This window comes from Marmota monax, unplaced genomic scaffold (assembly GCF_021218885.2).
Source record: "Marmota monax isolate L192 unplaced genomic scaffold, Marmota_monax_Labrador192_F-V1.1 WCK01_AAM20220418_F8-fsc00307, whole genome shotgun sequence".
Classification (NCBI taxonomy): domain Eukaryota; kingdom Metazoa; phylum Chordata; class Mammalia; order Rodentia; family Sciuridae; genus Marmota; species Marmota monax.
In genome coordinates, this window is record NW_026695211.1 from 501,264 (window position 1) to 515,893 (window position 14,630).

A 14,630-nucleotide genomic window follows, 5' to 3' on the forward strand; every position below is an offset into this window, starting at 1 on the left:
ATTTATTAGCTCTAATAGTTTCTTTGTAGAGCCTTTTGGGTCTGCTAGGTATAGAATCATATCGTCTGCAAATAGTGATAATTTAAGTTCTTCTTTTCCTATTTTTATGCCTTTAATTTCTTTCGTCTGTCTAATTGCTCTGGCCAGTGTTTCGAGAACTATGTTGAACAGAAGTGGAGAGAGAGGACATCCCTGTCTTGTTCCAGATTTTAGAGGGAATGCCTTCAATTTTTCTCCATTCAGAATGATGCTAGCCTGAGGCTTAGCATAGATTGCTTTTACAATATTGAGGTATGTTCCTGTTATCCCTAGTTTTTCTAGAGTTTTGAACATAAAGGGATGCTGTACTTTGTCGAATGCTTTTTCTGCATCTATCGAGATGATCATATGGTTCTTATTTTTAAGTCTATTGATGTGGTGAATAACATTTATTGATTTCCGTATATTGGACTAGCCTTGCCATCCCAGGGATGAATCCTACTTGATCATGGTGCACAATTTTTTTGATATGTTTTTGTATCCGATTCGCCAGAATTTTATTGAGGATTTTTGCATCTAGATTCATTAGAGATATTGGTCTGTAGTTTTCTTTCTTTGAAGTGTCTTTGTCTGGTTTAGGAATCAGGGTGATGTTGGCCTCATAGAATGAATTTGGAAGTTCTCCCTCTTTGTCTATTTCCTGAAATAGCTTGAAAAGTATTGGTATTAGTTCTTCTTTAAAGGTTTTGTAAAAGTCTGCTGTATACCCATCCAGTCCTGGGCTTTTCTTAGTTGGTAGTCTTTTGATGGCTTCTTCTATTTCCTCGATTGATATTGGTCTGTTTAGGTTGTCTATATCCTCCTGACTCAATCTGGGCAGATCATATGACTTCAGAAATTTATCGATGCCTTCACTATCTTCTAATTTATTGGAGTATAAAGATTCAAAATAGTTTTTGATTATCTTCTGTATTTCTGAAGTGTCTGTTGTGATATTGCCTTTTTCATCCCGTATGCTAGTAATTTGAGTTCTCTCTCTTCTTCTCTTCGCTAGCATCGCTAAGGGTCTGTCGATTTTGTTTATTTTTTCAAAGAACCAACTTTTAGTTTTGTCAATTTTTTCAATTGTTTTTTTGTTTCGATTTCATTAATTTCAGCTCTGATTTTAATTATTTCTTGCCTTCTACTTCTTTTGCTGTTGTTTTGCTCTTCTTTTTCAAGGATTTTGAGATGAAGTATGAGATCATTTATTTGTTGGTTTTTTCTTTTTTTAAGGAGTGAACTCCAAGCAATGAATTTTCCTCTTAGAACTGCTTTCAATGTGTCCCATAGATTCCGATATGTTGTGTCTGTGTTTTCATTTATCTCTAAGAATTTTTAATTTCCTCCTTGATGTCTTCTATAACCCATTGATCATTCAGTAACCTATTGTTCATTCTCCAAGTGATGTATGCTTTTTCCTTCCTTCTTTTATCGTTGATTTTCAGTTTCATTCCATTATGATCAGATAAGATGCATGGTATTATCTCTACTCCTTTATATTGTCTAAGAGTTGCCCTGTGACATAATATATGATCTATTTTTGAGAAGGATCCATGTGCTGCTGAGAAAAAAGTGTAACTGCTTGATGTTGGGTGGTATACTCTATATATGTCAATTAGGTCTAGGTTATTAATAGTGTTATCGAGTTCTATAGTTTCCTTATTCAACTTTTGTTTGGAAGATCTGTCCAGTGGCGAGAGAGTTGTGTTGAAGTCTCCCATGATTATGGTATGGTGGTCTATTAGACTCTTGAACTTGAGAAGAGTTTGTTTGAGGAACATAGCTGCACCATTGTTTGGGGCATAAATATTTATGATTGTTATGTCTTGTTGGTGTATGGTTCCCTTAAGCAGTATGTAGTGTCCCTCTTTATCCCTTTTGATTAACTTTGGCTTGAAATCTATTTTATTTGATATGAGTATGGACACTCCTGCTTGTTTCCGAAGTCCATATGAGTGATATGATTTTTCCCAACCTTTCACCTTCAGCCTATGTATGTCTTTTCCTATCAAATGCGTCTCCTGTAGGCAGCATATTGTTGGGTCTTGTTTTGTGATCCATTCTACTAGCCTGTGTCTCTTAATTGGTGAGTTTAAGCCATTAACATTTAGGGTTATTATTGAGATATGGGTTGTTCTTCCAGCCATATTTGTTCATTTCTGTTACTAAACATGGTTTGTTTTCCTCTTTGATTATTTCCCCCCCCCTTTACTCTCCTACCTCCCACTGTTGGTTTTCATTGTTATTTTCCATTTCCTCTTCCTGTAATGCTTTGGCAAGGATGTTTTGAAGAGATGGTTTTCTAGCTGCGAATTCTTTAAACTTTTGTTTATCGTGGAAGGTTTTAATTTCATCTTCCATCCTGAAGCTTAATTTCGCTGGATACACAATTCTTGGTTGGAACCCATTTTCTTTCAGTGTTTGAAATATGTTATTCCAGGATCTTCTAGCTTTCAGAGTCTGTGTTGAAAGATCAGCTGTTATCCTGATTGGCTTACCCCTAAATGTAATCTGCTTCCTTTCTCTTGTAGCTTTTAAAATTCTCTCCTTATTCTGTATGTTGGGCATCTTCATTATAATGTGTCTAGGTGTGGATCTCTTATGATTTTGCACATTCGGCGTCCTGTAGGCTTCTAGGATTTGGGATTCTGTCTCATTCTTCAAGTCTGGAAAGTTTTCTCGTATTATTTCATTGAATAGACTGCTCATTCCTTTGGTTTGGAGCTCTGTACCTTCCTGTATCCCAATGACTCTTAAGTTTGGTCTCTTAATGTTATCCCATATTTCTTGGATGTTCTGCTCATGGTTTCTTAACAGTCTTGCTGAGCTGTCTATGTTCTTTTCCAGTTGAAATACTTTGTCTTCATTGTCTGATGTTCTATCTTCTAAGTGTTCTACTCTGCTGGTAGTATTCTCCATTGAGTTTTTAAGTTGGTTTATTGCTTCCTGCATTTCTAGGATTTCTGATTGCTTGTTTTTTATAACCTCTATCTCCCTGTATAGTTGATCCTTTGCTTCCTGGATTTGTTTGCGTAATTCATTGTCGAAGTGATCTTTCATTGTCTGATTTTGCTGTTTAATGTCTTCCTTGATACTCCAGATCATCTGAAGCATGTATATCCTGAATTCTTTATCTGACATTCCATCTGCTGCAGCTGTTACCTCTTCTAAAGTTGCGTTGACCTGCATTGCTTGTGGTCCTTTCTTTCCTTATCTTTTCATACTGCTTGCATTTCTTTCCTGCAGGCGCGGGCGGCGGCTCTGCTCTCTCCTTATTCCAATTGGGGTGTCGTGGCTACCACGCCGGCAGGTCACTGGGCCTGTTCTGAGAGCTGGCGGCGGCTCTGTTCTGCCCCTACTCCAATTGGGGTGACGAGTGTACCACGCCGGCAGGCCACTGGGCCTGATCCGCCGGTCGGTTGCAGGTTTGCCTACCCTGCAGGCGCGGGTGGCGGCTCTACTCTGCCCCTACTCCAAATGGGGTGACGTGTCTGTCGTACCAGCAGGCCACTGGGCCTGTCCCTCTGGTCGGTCGCAGATTTGCCCACCTTTCGGGCACGGGTGGAGGCTCTGCTCTGCCCCTACTCCAATTGGGGTGTCGTGACTACCCCGCCTGCAGGACGCTGGGCCTGTTCCTGGCACAGGCGGCGACTCTGCTCTGCCCCTACTCCAATTAGGGTGGTGTGTGTACCACGCCGGCAGGCTCCTGGGCCTGATCCGCCGGTCTGTTGCAGGTCTGCCTACCTTGGAGGCGCGGGCGGCGGATCTGCCCTGCCCCTCCTACCACGCCTGCGGACCCCTGGGCCTGATCTGCAGGTTGGTCACAGGTCTGCTCACCCTGCGGGCACAGGTGGCGGTTCCGCTCCACCCCCACTCCAATTGGGGTCACGTGACCACCACACCGGCAGGGCCTGATCCGGGCGTGGGAGAAGGATCTGCTCTGCCCCTACTCCAGTTGGGGTGACGTGTGTACCACACTGGCAGGCCACTGGGCCTGACCCGCCAGGCTGTCACAGGTCTGTTTACCTTGCAAGCGCGAACGGCGGCTCTGTCCTGCCCCTCCTACCACGCCCATGTACCACTGGGTCGCGGGTCTGCCCACCTTGCGGGTGCAGGTGGCGGCTCCGCTCCGCCCCCTCTCCAATTGGGGTCACGCGTTCACCACGCTGGCGAGCCGCTGGGCCTGCTCCGGGCGCTGGCGGTGGCCCGGCTCCTCCCCTCTGGCTCGACGACAAATTGAGGAGACTCGGGTGTCTGTGCCTCACCCCCCCTACCAGGAGACCAACTGTTTATGTCGCCGCTGGTATTGATGAAATTCTCTCCTCCGCCGCTTTCTGATGACATCAGATCTCTGCCATGTTGGTATCCTATGCGAATGGCAGCATTTCATTCCCCTTGCCGGGCAACCAAAGCAATGGGTGAGTCCTGACCGGCCCTCAGCAGGACCCGGACCGAGAAGCAGTTTCCGCGGGCTCCTAGCCCCGGGCCAGGGAAGTTCCGGGAGCCGGAACTCGGCCGCTCCGTGCTCGGTGTAAGCTCCTATAAGTGTAGGCTCCAAGAAGCAGTCCCCGCGGGCTCAGTTCCGGGAGCCGGAATTCGGCCGCTTAGTGCTTGGTGTATGCTCTGATAGGAGCAGGGTCCAAGAAGCAGCCTCCGCAGGCTCCGCAGCCCTGAGCCAGGGCGGTTCCGGGACGGTTCCGGGAGCCGGAACTCGGCCGCCCCGCGCTCGGTGTTCGCTCCGATAAGATCAGGTTCTAAGAAGCCCCCAGGCGCTGAACCCTAGCAATCTGTCTGCAAGCCACAGGCGAATGGCAGCCTGAAATTACCTGTTCTATGGCTGAATGAGCTGCGGTCAGTAGAAAACAGGGATGGTGATGTCAGCTTTCCAACATGGTGGCTGCTGGCCTCCTCTGTGGTCTGACCGGTGTGGAGAACCGAGATGGACCGCTTCCTTCCCCCGTCTCGAACCCAGAATTCAGCCCTGAGTACGGTGCTTGCACAGCTGGCAGAAACTGCAGCACTGTATCCCTGCGTCGCTATCTCCTCGTTTCCCAGCGCGCGCTGCAGACTCTCGAGAGAAATTATTATAATGAATGTTTTAGCTTGCTTCATTTTTCCAGAAGTTTTTCTAGGTTCTTACAAAGTTTGTCTCTTTTTTTCTCCTATGGTAAAGATTAGTTAATATGGAAATGTGCTTTGAGGTCAACAACACTGAATGATATTCTTGATTATGTGATAGATCTTTTCTACTTAAAGGTTAAATATGAATTATTATTTTTTATAGTCAGGTGCAGTGGTTACATGCCTGAAATGCTAGTAACATGAGAGGCTGAGGGAGGAGAATTGCAAGTTCGAGTCTAGCCTGGGCAAATTAGTCAGACCCTTTCTCAAAATAACAAATAGAAAGGGCTGGAGATAAATGGATGGCATTGGAGAAGACAATGCTAAGCGAAGTTATCCAATCCCACCCCCCAAAATGCTGAATGTTTTCTCTGATATAAGGAGGCTGATTCATAGTGGGATAGGGAGAGGGAGCATGGGAGGAATAGACAAACTCTAAATAGGGCAGAGGGGTGGGAAGGAAAAGGAGGGGGTATGGGGTTAGGAATGATGGTGGAATATGATGATTGTTATTATCCAAAGTACATGTATGAAGACACGAATTGGGGTGAATATACTTTGTATACAACCAGAGATATGAAAAAATGTGCTCTATATGTGTAATAAGAATTGTAATGCATTCTGCTGTCATATATTAAAAAAATCAATAAAAAAGAGAAAGGGCTGGGGATGTAGCTTAGTGGTAGAGCACTTGCCTAGCATGTGCAAATCCCTGGGCTTAATCCCTGGTACCAAAAAAAAAAAATAACCCCAAAATAACAAAAGTCCTTTTATATTTTCTAATACTATTGATAACATTGGTCAGAATCAACTAAATTATTCACTATACAAACAAATATTTATTGAGCATCGATCACATGCTCTGTGCTTAGTATTTTTTCTATGTGGGGGGTACAATGGGGATTAATGGGATAGGCTATTGGTTCAATTTGATTAGTATCAGAAATAAGGTTCTTATAGCTACAAAAATCTCCCTTATAATTGGATTTATCCCTTTGGCTAATACAGTTATTAAATGCATCTGTTTCTCAGGGTTAATGTGCTAGATTGCTATTAGTCACTCACATTTTATTATAAATTAGTTTGAAGCCCCAGTAACAGCTAATGGATTAGCTGCCTTGAAGGAATAAGAGTTTTGATGGATGAAGAGGGAAGGGGGAGATGATTCTGGAGCACAGTGTATTGCCAAAGAAGGCAAATTTGGGTATGCCAGGAGAGCAAATGTTATGAACATGTAGTGTTAGGAAAAAACAGATGCTGGAAAGAAAAAGAAGGAGAAGACAGAAACGAAGATGATGAATGGTAAAGACAACTTTATTTTCTATTTGTCCTAGAGTTAGATTCTGTAGTGTTTCTTGTATCTATTTTCAGAGGTGTGCATATAGTGGCCCTTGAAAGAGTCCTCTGACTTTTGGGGGAGTATGAATAGCCTGGATTCATGTGGCTTATGTGCAGAGTCTGGTTTTGCTAGGAAAATCTTCCAGCATGTAACACCATCTGTTCCCTCACTGACCACAGACTTGCCTAACAGCTTTTCTCTCACACCATTTTCTCTCTCACTGCAAGAGTGGGCTCTTGAAGCTGGACCTGTGACTAAAGAGTGACATAATTTCACAGGGGAATTTAGGTAATTGGTTCAGGGTGTAATCTGGCCTGGACTTCCCTGAAAGACCATCCAAACAGGCATATAAGAGTTACTCCAAATCGTTGGGATAAGTCATATTTCTATTTTCTCTGTGTAGTGTACAACTAATATTTATTCATTGTGTGCTCTGGACCAAGACATAAAAAATGTCTTTTGTGCAATATCATCCTGAACTCTTAACAGACAACACTATGAAATAGGTCCTAATTGTTTTCTTCAAACTATATATGATGAAAAGGAGAGTATATAAGGATTACATTTGACTACAGCTAATGGAAAACATGATACCTAATGCCTCAAACAAATAAATGTTTTATTTTCCTCACATCATAGAGAGGAGGGGGAGACAGTCCAGGACTTATACACCAGCAACTTTCAGAATTTTAAATATAGACATTTAATACAGAATTAATACATTAGATTGCTATTAGTCACTCACATTTTAAAAATTAATTTTTATTGCTGCATTATAATTATACATAATAGTGGGATTCATTGATATATTTGCACATGCACATAGTGTAATTTGGTCTGTTTCCTTCCCTGATGCCTCCTCTTTCCCTCTTTTCTTCCTCCCCATGAACGCTTTTCTCCATTCTACTGGTCTCTCTTCTGTTTTCATGAGGTACCTTTTCTTTCCTTTTTTCTCTCTAAATTCTACACATGAGAGAAAATATATAACCCTTGACTTTCTGCATCTGGCTTGCCTCACTTAGCAAGGTGTTCTCCAAGTTCCATTTATTTTCCTGCAAATGACATAATATGGTGCTTCTTTATAGATGAGTAGAACTTCATTGTGTATATATAACACATATTTCTTAATCCATATTTTTTTAAGAGAGAGAGAATTTTTAATATTTATTTTTCAGTTTTCAGTGGACACAACATCTTATGTGGTCCTGAGGATCGAACCCAGCGCCCTGCACATGCCAGGCGAGCACATTACCACTTGAGCCACATCCCCAGCTCCTTAATCCATTCTTCCATTGACAGAGACCTAGGTTGGTTCCATAATATGGCTATTGTGGATTATGCTGCCATAAATATGGATATGCATGTATCTTTGTAGTATGTCTGACTTGAGTTCTTGTGGATAAATAGCAAGGAGTGCTATTGTGGGTCATATGGTTGTTCCATTTCTAGTCTTTTGAGCCACTCACATTTTATTAAAAATTTATCTGAGGCCCCAGTAATTAGCTACCAGATGTCATCAGCTGTTCATCCTGTCATGTTTACCATGTAGGTTTCTTCATGTTTATTGCCTTGTGGTTACAAGATATGTATTCTACCTCCAGCATCACATTCCAGAAAGGAAGAAGAAAAGCTAAAGCAGTGATTTTCAATTGGAAATGATATCACCCCCAGGGAGAATTTTAAAATATCTAGACATATTTTTGGTTGTCACAACCTTTTTTTCAGGAGTTGGGGAGATGTTTGATAGTGGAATTTATTGTATAGAAACCAAAGGTGCTGCCAAACATCCTATAGTCTACAGGCCAGTCCCCCACCAGAATTATCTAGCCCAAAATGTCGGTAGTGTTGAGGTTGAGAAACGTTGGACTAAAGACAGGAAGCACATGCCACCTGACTCTGTTCGCTATTAAAATGGATCCTTGGAAGTTCAGCAAGGATTTTTAATTATATATCATTTGCCCAAGTGTTATGCCACAGCCAAATTAAGCTGTGAAGGAAGCAGGTGTTGCAGCCATTTTTTTGGTGGGTCCATTATCATACTGAGCAGAATTTGGGTCTTGATAGTAAGAGGAAAAAAAGGGAGAATAGATGTTGGGTAGGCACTAGAAAGTATTTACTTTAGAGAAGTACATTTTTTTAAAGAGAGAGGGAGAGGGAGAGGGAGAGGGAGGGGGGGGAGATTTTTTTTAATATTTATTTTTTAGTTTTCGGTGGACACATCTTTATTTTATTTGTATGTGGTGCTGAGGATTGAACCCAGTGCCCCGCGCCTGGCATGCGAGCGTATTACTGCTTGAGCCACATCCCCAGCCCCGAGAAGTACATTTTTAAGGTCATGGAAGTGGTAAAGAGTTGCTGGAGCCTCCACTACTGAGGAAGGATGTCCAGTCAAGTGCAGCTCCTCTCCAAGTGTCTGTAGGAATAAGGGATGGAAATGTATATACTGGATGAAAAAACCTTTGAGTTTTTGACCATCCTCAAAGAGCTAAGAAAATGTAACTTGTATGATATAATATGCAATGTGTTAAATATTCATATTTATTTTGTCTCAGGTCTTGCGCTTCATTCTTATCCATGTAACCAGAGGGATAATTGATTTCAGACCTGCCTCCTAATATTTTGCCCTATAACAAACCATCAAATTATTAGTGCTTTACATATCCAATTCTGGAAATTTTACCATAAAAAGTGATGTGATCACTATCTGCCTTAGGGTTCATGCAGGAAAACAGGTACTTTTCTAAATATATCAAGCAGGAAAATGTTTAGCACAGGGAATTGGAAGATTATGCAACCATTGCAGGGCTGGGAAGTGAAAAGTAGGGCCTGCTTATAATCTCTGCTGCCTGCACACCAATGGGTCTTCCCTAGGAGAATGCCTGGCAGTTGCTGGCAAAGTGTAGATACCCATGCACTTGCCTTTGACTACCAGCAATGAATAAATGTTGTTTCCTCTTCCGTCTTCCCAGTGGCCTATGAGTGCTTCTCATTGGCAGTCTAACCTGGAACCATGCTTCATGGAATTTTGAAAGATGCAGTTCTGAAGCTTCTCAGGGAAAAATGTAGAGTGGGGTGCCTGGGAGGATGTGGAATTTACAGTAGTAAGCTCTGGCAGAAGAAGCATTTGAATCTGAATACAGGCATTCACATTTGAGAAGAAGAACATTCCATTTGTTTGTTAGCAATGTTGCTACTGGTATTATTACCTTATTTTAGCTGTGTATCGTTGGGAGGTAAATAGGGATTCTTCATATCTGGTCTGATTTGCTTCAATTCATGGTGATGCTAAATAAATAATAAGAAAGGATTCAATGGCTTGCTTATACAGTACAGAAGGTAATATGTTCTGTGAGACATCATAGTACAGTGGGGGTCCCAGAGAATGAGATTTGAAAAACAATGCATAATTTACCAATTTACCAGCATGCTCTAGAAAGGCCAGTGTTCAGACAGCAATTCTGGATGAGTCAGCTTGTTTATTTCTTATTGGAGAGGGAGCACCATGGGGAGAACTATCCATAGCTCTTTATTTGTTATAGTTATACACATGACTTGTGGTGGACTGCAAAAATACAGTGAGAAATTAAGTACAATGAGGGAAATACAAACAGTTTCAGAACAAGGTAACCTATAGACATATGACATATTGTTTTGTGTTTGGTGGAGACTCGTAACCTCCAGTTATTTACTGTTTGGGTCACATCAAGCTCTTAGTGTGTGTAACTTACAGGGTAGAATTTGATCTGTACTATATTTGAGTCTGTGGAACAGCAAAACCCATCATGACTGTGTCCTACGGCCCTTGTAACATCCTCTCTGTCTTGAGTTGCAGGTTTCTGCTGATATTTAATATTTGGATTATCTTAAGGAAGATAAGGAAAATGTACTATCTTATTATTTTTATTTCTTGAGTGAGGAAAATTGAAAAGGACTAGGGGAAAAACTCATTACCAAGAGCAGTATACAAAGGTCACCCATTTGCATTGCTACTTTGCTGGATTAAAACCAATGGTTTTGGCATGCCTGGGTCTTATGCTGGTCATCTGGAAGCAGATCTGGAGATGAGGATGTGTACACATATAATTTATTAAAGGGATCTTAGGGGATCTGGCCAGGACCTTGATGATGTACTCACATCACTCTGGTGAGCTGCTTTTTTTGTTTTTGTGAAACCCAGAATTAGAGGAGTGAGGGGAAAATATTTTTTACATGGAACTGTAATGTTTCTCTGGAGCAAGGGCTGGCAAACTTTCTCCAAAAGGCCCAGATAAAATTTTGAGTCTTTGTATGCCACAGGGTTTCCATCCCAACAAGTCAACTTCAAAGTTGTAGTACAAAAGCACACTTACAAATGGGTGTGGCCATGTTCCAATAAAACTTTATATAAAGAGACAGGGGAGGAGGTCTGGGGTTTGGCCCGGGGGCCCATAGTGTACCAATTTCTGCTCTAGAGACCGCTGACATGTGCCTAGGGTGATTTTTCCCCCTTTATCTATTCTTTGTATACTGCAAAACATAGAGGTTACTAGTACCTTTTGTCTATCGAAAAGATGGTTGCGATGTTATTATGTATCTCAAATTATTCTGGACCCCCTTCCTCCAATCTTTCTGTTATTCTGACCATCACTTACAATGTTGCACAGATAATCTTCCTGAAGCACAACTCATCTCTTTTTATTCCCCTGATAAAAATATTTAGCTATGTTTTAGCTGTAAAATAAAATATAGCCTCATTAGCATGGCATTCAGGTATCCCAGTGATCCCTGTGATTCATTTGTTTCGTGTATTCCTGTCTGTTTTTCATATTTATTTAAATTGTCAGATGTAGAGAACAGTCTGTGTCCTGCTCTAAGTTACTGTATTTTTACCCTGAGTTATACCCTTTTATATAGAATGGCAGTTTATCCTGAGCTACTCCATTTTGAGTACAAGTCCTAAGGCAGAATGACTTGGCATCTTGTCTGTGCAAGTGAATAACCACCAAGTGTTGGATACACAGAGTAACAATTACCTCTCAAAGAGCAATCCCTACCTGACTAGTGAGGTGCCATGGTCCACTATAGGGGACCTTCCAATTCCATACCTCAATAACTATAGGCAGCTCAGAAACAGAGACCATCATTTTATACATGGTGCTGTTTTCAGGTAGCCTGGAGGCCTAGGGAACAAGTTTCAGGATAGGTTTAGTTTTTCCTTTCTGAACCCTGATGTTGAAGGGAGGGTGGCAAGTGACTCTCAGAGTCAGCAAACTCTGGAAGCAGCTATACCCACTGACTAAGCTCTCTGGGTGGCACAGTGGTTTTTAGGCAGTTGGTTTTTTTCAGCAACACCCTCAACAAGTCATGTGGGATGACCTGAAAGATGCTGCTCTTATACAAAATAGAGTAACTCAGGACAGGGTGTTCTGTACATCAGATAAAATTATTTATATATTTATGGTATATATCAGGATGTTGTGATATATGTATATATTGTATAATGGCTAAATCAAGGTAATTAGCATATGCATGACCTCACATTTATCATTATTTTGGTGATAAGAACATTTAAAATCTACTTTTAGCAATTTTCAAGTATATGACATATTGTTATTGTTACCATATTGTACAATAGATCTCCTGAACTTACTCCTCTTATCTAACTGAAATTTTGTATCTTTAACCAACATCTAGCCAAGTCCAACCCCTAACCCCTAACCCCTAACCCCTGGTAACTATCATTCTATCTGCTTCTGTGAATTTGGGCTTTTAAAAATTTTCCACAAATGAGGAAGATCATGTGGTACCTATCTTTCTGTACCTGATTTATTTCACTTAATACAATGACCTCCATTTCCATCCGTGCTGTCCCAAATGATAAGAACTCATCCTGTTTTATGGGGGAATAGTATTGCATTGTGTATATGTATCAATTTATTTATCTATTCAACAACTGATGGACACTGTTTTTTTTCCATTCCTTGGCTCTTGTGAATAGTGCAGCAGTGAACATGGGAGTGCCAATGTGTCTTTGACATACTGATTTCATTTCCATTGGATATATACCGAGGAGTGGGATTGCTGGATCTTATTGCTGGATGTCCTTGCTGTTTTGTAGTTCTATTTCTAATTTCTTGAGCAGCCGTCATACTGTACCATAGTGATTGTACCAATTGATATTTCTGCCACCACAGGCAAGGATTCTCTTTTATTCACATCCAACAATTTAAGCTTGTCTTTTTGATAATAGCAACCTAGCAGGTGTGAGAAAATATCTCATTGTGATTTAATTTGCATTTCTCTGATGATTGTGATGTTGGAATATTTTCTTCATATACTTGTTGGATGCATACATCTACTTTTGAGAAATGCCTTTTCAAATTCTTTACCCATTTTTAATTCTATTTACTTACTTTCTTGAGTTACTTGAGTTTCTTATGTAATTTTGGATATTAACCTTTAATCAGATATATGGTTCATAAATGTCTTCCCTCTCTGTCTTTGCTTGGTTGTTCTTTCTTTTTTTCTGGAATATTCCTCCTCTCCCTGTATTGAGGGGAGAGACTAACTTTTGTTTCTTTTTTGTTTTGTCCTTCACAGTGGTTTGCATGTAGTAGATATTCAGTAAGTGGAGTTTCCAGATGAAGATTGCATTCCTTCAACCTGTAGTTATTAATGATTTAAGTGCTGAAACTCTGACATCATTTTTCTTTTTCCTTTTTATAGGCAAGAGCTGTTTTGGCAAAAGTTGGCTACCCTGAGTTTATAATGAATGATACTCATGTTAATGAAGACCTCAAGGCAGTAAGTGCTAAATTTATTGTATTTTTTTTCCTGGCAAGTTTTACTGGCCTTATGCCTTTCAACTAACCCAAGTCCAAGCAATTAAACCTGGTGGTGCCAGAAAGTACCAACTTTTGATTAATTCCTTGGCTAGATATGAACCTGAATATGCCAGGCGTATCACAAGATTTAGAGCAGATTCAAAATAAAGGAAGTGTCAGAAAGAATGCATAGCTGAGTGAACACCATAAAGCAAATGGAGTTGGATTTGGCCTAATTTGATCATAAAGAAAAGAATTAAACAAATCAAGTATTTTACAATTAGTGGGCATATTCTAATGGTGAATGCATCATGTTTATATTAAATACTTTTTATTTACTTCATTCATATTAAGTGAAAAGTAATAAATCTGCCTAATGGGAGTTAACTTCATTAAACTTTATGACTGTTTTGGCAAATTAAATACATATACATATGACTATAATTTATTGTGAGTTGGATTGTATGTTTGTAATGAATAATAGTAATAATTCTTTTTTATTCTAATATTTTGGAGCATGTATTTTATAGTAGAAATATTCATTATAGGTCTTTCTAATCACAACCACTGTTATTATATTTCTTATAAATAGTTCTGGTAAAGTATTTTTCTTCCTCACAGGGGGAAAAACTACTATTTTTACCATTCACTAGATTTTCTTGGAAAAGTAGCCTTTAAATAACTATGGTTTTGAGGTGTAGCTTTTTCCTGAAATCGTGGCTCGACAAGTGGCATATCTGTAATTAGTCTGAGCTTTGTGGACAAGCATCAGAATTTTATAAGGGCATTTAAAATGAGAGAAAAATCTCATTTAAAATTTTCTCCATTGAGCTCTAAGATATGGCCTTGCAAAGTATTGATCCATTTGCTCTGGAGGTAAATAATTCTGTTTTCCAGTATCTTAAAGCTCAGACAGCCTATCTTATGCACCATTTTGATGATGCTGAAAACCCCATTATTTATATGGTAATTAAAAATACTCAAGCACTTTATACATTCATGTACATTGTCTTCTAATTCATACAGTGATGAAGAGAATATGTTTATGCTCATTTTGCATAGAACATAAGAGACTCAGAGAAGTATAGTGATCTTCTTGGTGCCACACACAGTATCAGAGCCAGGACTGAAATCTAGGTTCAGGAAACTTTGGTTGCATCAGCTTTACTAGAGCTGATGAGAAGGAAAATGGAAGAGGGTATGCCATATTGTCAAGTAGTCAGGAGCCTAGAGACAGTGGCCCAGGTTTGAATTTTGTCTCTTCACTGCCTAACTGTTTGATCTTGTGCAGGTTATATAACTCTAGTTAGCTTCCTTTTGGTTGTCTGGATACAGGAGATAATAAT

General features: G+C 40.3%; 1 protein-coding gene across 1 annotated transcript in view; it reads left to right on the forward strand.

The window, feature by feature from the left end:
* Positions 1-14,630, forward strand: part of Phex (phosphate regulating endopeptidase X-linked) — a 192,618-nt gene that overhangs the window by 118,797 nt on the left and 59,191 nt on the right. Inside the window, exon 13 of the mRNA XM_046430585.2 lies at positions 13,187-13,264. Within this exon, the coding sequence (XP_046286541.1) occupies positions 13,187-13,264 (78 nt within the window). The remainder of the gene's footprint in view (positions 1-13,186; positions 13,265-14,630) is intronic.